At 49.9% G+C, this 7,396-nt stretch overlaps 1 protein-coding gene across 3 annotated transcripts; it reads right to left on the bottom strand.

Annotated features, from left to right (window-relative positions):
• Positions 1-295: 295 nt before the first annotated feature.
• Decr2 (2,4-dienoyl-CoA reductase 2) lies at positions 296-6,861 on the bottom strand. Of its 3 annotated transcripts, XM_059270262.1 has the most exons (9): positions 6,679-6,861; positions 5,712-5,780; positions 4,825-4,876; positions 4,046-4,181; positions 2,455-2,579; positions 2,290-2,383; positions 1,996-2,100; positions 1,253-1,470; positions 296-886 (listed from the first exon to the last, which is right to left on the bottom strand). In XM_059270262.1, exons 1-8 carry the CDS (start codon positions 6,756-6,758, stop codon positions 1,253-1,255), a joined length of 879 nt encoding a protein of 292 aa, XP_059126245.1. In that variant the 5' UTR covers positions 6,759-6,861; the 3' UTR covers positions 296-886. The 3 variants fall into 3 exon arrangements, with proteins under 3 accessions (XP_059126245.1, XP_059126244.1, XP_059126243.1); XM_059270261.1 differs by having other exon boundaries at positions 296-890; positions 4,046-4,876; XM_059270260.1 differs by lacking the exons at positions 4,825-4,876; positions 5,712-5,780.
• Between the last annotated feature and the right edge of the window lie 535 nt (positions 6,862-7,396).

Here is a 7,396-nt window from a genome sequence, read left to right as displayed (position 1 = left end):
GAACTCAGGAGGCAGAGGCAGTTGGATCTCTGTGAGTTCAAGGCCTCACAGAGGCCAGCCTGGTCTACAGAGCCAGATCCAGGACAGGCTCCAAAGCTACATAGAGAAAACCTGTTTCGAAAAAAAGAAAGAAAGGAAGGAAGAAAGGAAGGAAGGAAGGAAGGAAGGAAGGAATCGGGAAGCGGTGTTGCCCTGCTACTGTGGGGAAAAGGACTGTGCTGTCAGTGGAAGAAGGGCATGAGCAGCAACCATGCTGAAGAAACAGAGAAAAAAGATAGGAAACACAACCCTCTACTCCAGTGATAGAATCAAACTTTTTAATTTTCTTTCTAGAAACTTACAAATTCCAACTCATAGGTATTTTTATAGTAAAAAGATTATTTAAAAAGAAAATGCAATTTACTGGCAAAAATCGTAGGAACCCTTCAGACACCATGAGCAAGCATCAGGCTAGGCTCATGACCTGGTCCTGCCCACCTGTGATGTGGGCTTTGGAGAGGCAGAACGTGGAAACAGCTTGGTCCCCAGAAGAAGGACTAGACCGCTAGGATTTCCAAATTTACATTCAACGTTTCTGATTAAGTATAGACCTCTGTGAGGATGGACACATTTCCCATGAAGAATACTGCCTCTTGGATACATTTAAAAAATAATACAATATTTGTGTGTCAAAAGATGTATCCTGAGGCAGAGGATGTAGTTCGGTTGATACAGTGATGGTTTAACATGCATGAAGCCTTGGGGGTGACCTTCAGCACTGCAGAAAGTGGACGAAGTTGCTTTTTTGTCATTTCAACACTTGGCAGGTAGAGACAGGAGAATCAGGTGTTCAGAATCATCTTCAGCTACACAGTGTGCTTAAAGAGAGCTGGAGTTACATGCGATCCTGTCTCAAAAGAGAAAAGAAAAGAAAGAAAGAAAAGGAAACTTTGTATCCTGTCATCCGTTCCTGTCATCTCCGCACTCCAGAGACTGCGGGGGCGGGAAGACTGCAAATTCAAGGCTGTATCCCTCCAATTGGCAAGAGACCAAGGTCACTGGGAAAACCTCAGTGACAGGAGTCCACTTCCTTCATAGTCTTGGAGAGTGTGTCTGTACACTAGACAGGCCCCCTCTGTGCAACAGGGGCAGGGATGGTCCTATGAAAACCTGACCCATAGTTCATAGCTGCTCCTGGCAGAGTTTCCCGGCAGAGAAGAGACAGGAGCATTCAAGGACACGGGGACCCCAAGAAGTGGAAACAGCTTATTACCTAGAGCTTCGCAGAGAAGGATTCAAACTCCACCAATTGATTGATGTCATTTGGGAATGTCATCCAGGTGCCACCATCAACCACCAACACAATCCCTGAGACATAGGAAGCCAGAGGGCTGGCCAGGTACAGCACGCTGTGGGCGATCTCTGTCTTGTTTCCAAGTCTTTGCCCAGGGTTTGAAAGATACTTTAATTTCAAACTGTCCTGGGGGCCCACTGGAAGGCAATAGGAAGTCAGGACCCAGTAAGTCCAGTGTCTACTGCTGCCTCCATCCAGCACTCCCCCTGGCCCACATCTGGAAAAAGTGGTCGCTCTAGCAGGGCCTAGCAGAACAGCAACAGAGGAAGTGCAGAATGCCATAGAATCCACGGGAGGCAAAGCAGTGATACCCTCTGGGCAATCAGTGAGGGTATGGAGAGCCTAAGAGTTAGGTCAAGTTAGACAGGGTAGAAGGTCAAACATTTGTATAACTTCTTGACTGGAATAAGACAAAATGTTTGCTGTTGTTTTTTGTTTGTTTTTGTTTTCCAAAACAGGGTTTCTCTGTGAAGCTCTGGCTGTCCTGGAACTCACTTGGTAGCCCAGGCTGGCCTGGAACTCAGAGATCTACCTTCCTCTGCCTCCCAAGTGCTGGGATTAAAGGCGTGTGCCACCATTGCCTAGCTGAAGACAGAATATTTTAAGCCCTGCTACAATTCAAGAAGCTTTGATGGTTGTCCCAAACTCCCAAAGAGACTTACCCAATCGCCGCATCCCCTCAGTGCCACTGATGGGACCAGGAGCCAGGCTGTTGACACGGATATTCTGGGGACCCCACTCCACAGCCAGGTGTCGCGTCATAGCATCTGCATGGAAGAAATACACACAGGAGGGGAAATCGTGAGGCCGTGCTACCTCTGGGTTAGCCTAAATGCCAGTGGGAGCTCAGGGTCAAGTCTAGGCCTGTACAGTGCCCACGGCTAGGGTCAAGTTCGTGTGGCGATTATCAGCCTGCAGGGACAGTCAAGGGGATAATTCACAGGGAGCACCCATACCCACGGCTGCCTTGGCAGTGCCTGCGTGGAGCTGCAGCACCTGCCCCCGCATACTGAGAGTGGCGGTGATGTTCACAATCACTCCTCCATGGTCCTGAAGCATACAAGGGATGACAGTGAGTGGGGAGCCACAGGAGGAAAGGCCCCTGCCAGGAGGATACCCACCCGGAAGAACTTCTCGTAAAGCACACGAGACACATTGAAGGTGCCAACGGTGTCGATGTCAACCACAGTCTTGAAGGCGTTGAAAGACAAAGCACTGGCTGGGCATAAGAAGTTTCCAGCTGCACCTGGAGGTCAGAAGGGGACGCTGGTGGGCTGCGGCTCTGAGAAGACAGGAAGGACGCTAACGGGCTAATCCCTGTCAAGAGTAGAAAAAGGAACCCAATGTTCTGTGGGCTCTGAGAGTGTGGAGACCCTGAAAGCAGTCTAAACCGGACAAGACAGGACTCAAAGCACTTGAAATTCATGGGCAACAGGCACAGGATAGAAGACGAGATGCCAAGAAGTTAAGTCCTGAAACCAAGTAGAAAGGCAGCACTTGGGGCAGAGGCAGAAGGATCAGGAGTTCAAGGTCATCTTCAAGCACACAGTAAGTTTGACCCCAGCCTGGCCTATAGGAGAGTCTATCTCACAAAATAAATAGATAGATGATAGATGATAGATAGATAGATAGATAGATCAGTAGATACATAATTTTTTTTGTGTGTTTGTGAATATGACCTTATTTGAAAATAGAGTCTTTAGTGGGCATGGTGGCCCAAGCCTTTAGTCCCAGCACTTGGGAGGCAGAGGCAAGGGATCTCTAAGTTCAAGGATAGCCTGGTCTACAGAGTGAGCTCCAGGACAGCCAGGGCTACACAAAGAAACCCTGTCTTAGGAAAAAAAAATATGGAGCCTTAATATATGATAATAATATAAATTATTCAGCAAATGTAACATTTGAGTAATAGCAGATATTGCGAAGTAATTATATAGAATTCTGTTTTATCTACTTAATTATTCTGTAAGGCTACAAAATCAACTTTTTTATGGGCCAATGATAGTAACCAGGGCATTTTGCATGATGAGCTCCATTCCCAACTCTATTACTTTGAATTATTTGTTTGTTTATTTAGAGACAGGGTCTCTTTACGTAACTCTGGCTGTCCTGGAACTTACCATGTAGACCAGGCTGGCCTCAAACTAAGAGATCCGCCTGCTTCTGTCTCCTGTGTGCTCAGATTAAAGGCGTGCGCCACCACACCTGGGGAGGCAGCCTCATACTTTTATTTTAGTATTTATTTAGTATATGTACACGTGTGGTGTGTGCAGGTGTGCAGACGCCAGGGCATGTGTGGGGGCAGAGGACAACCTGTGGTAGTGGACTCACTCCTTCCACCATGTGGGTCCCAGGGATAGGACTCAGGTCTAAGCTGCTGAGTCACCTCACCAGCCCACTTTTTAAAGTGGAAATTTCAGTCCACAAGAACACCCCTGAAGTGTGACTTAGTCATGTTCACAGGGCACCCAGCAGAGCTTAGGCTTTGCTGATCCGCCACTTGGAAAGAGCACAGATTGCCCAGGACAGAGCCTGTAGTCTAGATCGTGCCTCTGGCAAATGAAGAGGTCATGGCTGGGCCAGGACGGAACCTGTAGCCGGAGTCTTGCCTCTGGCTCTCTGGCACACCCCTCTCCCCAGGAACAGAGTTCTGGAGCTTCCAAGCAGCACTATCGACCTATCAGATGGCTCTGGCCTCACTTGTTGCTGACTCACAGTTAATAAGGATGTCGATTTTTCCAAACTCTTTCAGGGCCTGGTCCACAGCAGCCATGACAGCCGGGGGAACTCGAACATCCATAGATAGAGGGAGGCACCGCCTTCCGGTGGCAGCAACCAACTTTCCAGCGGCCTAGGCAGCAGAAAGAAAGAGGGTTGGCTAGCAGCCTCGGCCTGGAGAAGCAGTCTTTAGAACTCAATGGAAATGATACACTACATTAGGACCCCAAGTTTGCCGGGGTACCCTGCCAAGGGAGACTTGGCTTGCAAATTGCTACCCACTGGGGTCATGACCCCTGGTGGATGTTGCTAAGACATCCTGCATTCTCTATAACCTGTCACCTGTCCCAGATCCCACCTTCTGCCTACCCTGTAGGCATTTCCCCTGGACCTAGATGGGTGGGATGATGACCTTCATAGTGCTGGTGATCCTCCTGAATAATTCTGGAACCATATTACTTCTAAAAACATGACCCAATAGCCAAACTTCCAAAACGTCAAGGTTTTCGAGGCTGGGCAGTGGTGGCACACGCCTTTAACCCCAGCACTCGGGAGGCAAAGCCAGGCGGATCTCTGTGAGTTCGAGGCCAGCCTGGTCTACAGAGTGAGATCCAGGAAGGACACCAAAAGTACACAGGGGAACCCTGTCTCGAAAAACCAAAACAAAGAAACAAACAAAAAAGTCAAGGGTATCCAGGAGGGTCCATTTTCACTGAGTTCCTCTACACAAGAAGAAACAGGTTTTGGTGTTCTTATCCCCACAGCCTTCCTCTCACCGTGGACACTCTTGGCAGAGTCCTGCTGACGATGACAGTGTGGCAGCCATGCCTACAAAAGCAGACGCAGGACTGAGAAGACAAGTCAGAGGGGCACGCCCTGGGGGAGGCCCCTACCAGGCACTGCTCTAAGAGGAACTCCCCCAAGAGCTCCTTAGGCTGAACCAAGGCGGAAACATGACTGGCAGCAGGCAGAGGGACTCAAGCAGGGCTGGGCAACTCTAGGACTGCTGGGTGCCATGGTTGCCCACTCCTGGGTTTCTGTGATATGTCTCTGGGGTTGGGTATTCTGGCCCAGATACTGTGTACACGGCAGAGAGGGTGTGGTGGGCTACTGGTGCCAATCCCAGACCTGTGCAGGGCCTGCGGGGGCTCAGGAGTGAGGGATAGAGAGCCTCAGGTTGACAGCAATGGGCAGGTTCCACCAAAACTACACTAACTCATCCAACCGCCATGATTAGATAACACGCAGGACTTTGTTCTTCCAAGAAGAAATTGCACAAAGCCACTAGCTTCGAACAATAGTCTACTACCTGGAGCCAAAGTCAGTTCTTGTGGGGCTCACCTCAGGCTGTGAAAAGTAGAGTATTGGGGAGAACTGGAGGAGATTCTTCTACCTCCACCTCAGCCTAACTCTGAGCCCCTGCTAGCTTCAGTAGCAAATTGCTAACCCTCTCATGATGCCACAAGACCTGTGTCCCCAGAGACACTCCTCCTCACAACCTATAAAGCTCCGAGGCCAGTCACACAGACTCACCTACCTTTAGGAAACTCCAAAGGTCCTGTCTTCCCCAACCCCAGGGCAGTATCCAACCATTCCCCCAAATCCATTAGGGTCCAGCCAAAGAAAAGTAAGGTGGTAGGGAGGGTCCCAGGGCAGTGTGTACCTCATGAAAATCTCAGCGATCCGGAAGCCAATCCCAGAACCACCACCTGTAATAAAGGCTACCTTATCCCTTCAAAAAAAGAAAAATATAGTCATTTCTTAAAAATATTTTTTATTTTATCCCTATGAGTGCTTTGCCCGTGTGCCTACACATGGTTGAGTCCTCATGTGGATGCTGGGGATCAAAGCTGAGTCCTCTGAAAGAGCAGTAAGTGCTCTGAACCACTGAGAATCTTTCTAGTCCCTAGAGTCTACTTTAAAGCCAATGTTTTAGCCTGGTGGGGGATGCATGCGGGTAACTCCAGCGTCAGGAATTACATAAGAGCTACATAGTGAGTTTCAGGACAGCCTAAACTACATAAGATTCTGTCTCAATAAATAAATTGCTGGCCAGGCAGTGGTGGCGCACACCTTTAATCCCAGCACTCGAGAGGCAAAGGCAGGCGGATCTCTGTGAATTCAAGGCCAGCCTGGTTTACAGAGAGAGTTCCAGATAGCCAGGTCTACAGAGAGAAACCTTGTCTCAAAAAACCAAAACTAAATAAATAAGTAAATAAATAAATCACTGTTAACAGATGGTAAATAGGTGGCCTAAGGGGGACTTTGATCCCACGAACTTTCACCCAGTGTGGCTGTGAAAGAAAATATGCTCATGCAGAGGATGGAACCCAGTGGGTTTGCTAGACACAAATCCCCAGCCATAAAACTGTTTTAAAGTCTGTTATTATTGGGCTTCCTAGAAGTTCAGAATATTTAACCTAAAATGCTCTGTGTAGTAAGGTCTCAAGTGAGACATTTTCAAAACGAACAAGCTTCCTCCCTCAGTCCTTCATCCGATCCTTCCAGAACCCCAAGAAACTTCAGGTCTGCCCAGGAGCAGAGTACTGAGCACCCGTCCCAGCAGCAGATCCGTTCTGACCCCTGTACCCCAACCCCGGATCTCTCCCTTGTTCCCTGCTTTAGCTCACTGAAGAAGGTCCGGGCAGAAGAGGTGGTGGTATTCAGAAAGACAATCGTCCTCCTCAACGTCGGGCGGCTGCTGGTCCATGACGCTGTGTGCGGGCCGCAGTGGTGAGGACAGTAAAACTGGGAACCAGACCCTACCTTGCTGTGCACAGCCTTCTGCAAGCTGCTGGCTCCGCCCAGAAACACCCAGGACCAGAGTCCCACCCCCCACGCCACCCCGCCCACCAGACTCTCTCAGCAAGGAGGCCCCACCCATAAGGCGGTGCCTTGTCCCTTCCACGCCTTCCTATCACACTCCGGTCTGCGACTCCCCGCCCTCCCGCTCTTCCCATTCCACCCCGCGGGCACCCCACCCATGGTGGCGCGCGGCCTGCTGGGACTGCAAGAGGGAGGAGGCGCTGACGCAGACGCAGTACCATGCTCCCGCCTGTTAAACCCCTGAGTCCTTTCCCAGTTGGATGTAGGTGAGGCCACTTAATCCAAGTACCCAAGCTGGCCCGACAGTGTCGTATCAGCTTGGACACTCCCTCCCAGTGCAAGAGGATCGGGAGTTTGCCAAGCCAATAGCTCCCTCGCGTGGCTAGCCCGGGTGAAAAAATTCCCAGAGTGGCCCTCTTGGTGGCTGGCAAGGATCACCGCACTTGATCCAGATTCTCCTGAAGCTGCTCAGACAGAGACCGGTTGCTGAGAACCCAGGAGTGGGTTCGGCCGTCAAGATGT

This window comes from Peromyscus eremicus, chromosome 8a (genome assembly GCF_949786415.1).
Source record: "Peromyscus eremicus chromosome 8a, PerEre_H2_v1, whole genome shotgun sequence".
NCBI lineage: Eukaryota > Metazoa > Chordata > Mammalia > Rodentia > Cricetidae > Peromyscus > Peromyscus eremicus.
This window is presented reverse-complemented; position numbering and strand designations above follow the sequence as displayed.

What these genes read in the sequence shown, in the direction of transcription:
- Decr2 (XM_059270262.1), bottom strand. Translation starts at nt 6,758, where the DNA reads ATGGACCAGCAGCCGCCCGACGTTGAGGAGGACGATTGTCTTTCTGAA. An exon ending in TTTACGAGAAGTTCTTCCGG is followed by an intron (nt 2,384 to 2,454) that starts GTGGGTATCCTC and finishes TGTATGCTTCAG; the next exon opens with GACCATGGAGGAGTGATTGT. An exon ending in CACTGCCAAGGCAGCCGTGG is followed by an intron (nt 2,101 to 2,289) that starts GTATGGGTGCTC and finishes TCTTCCATGCAG; the next exon opens with ATGCTATGACGCGACACCTG.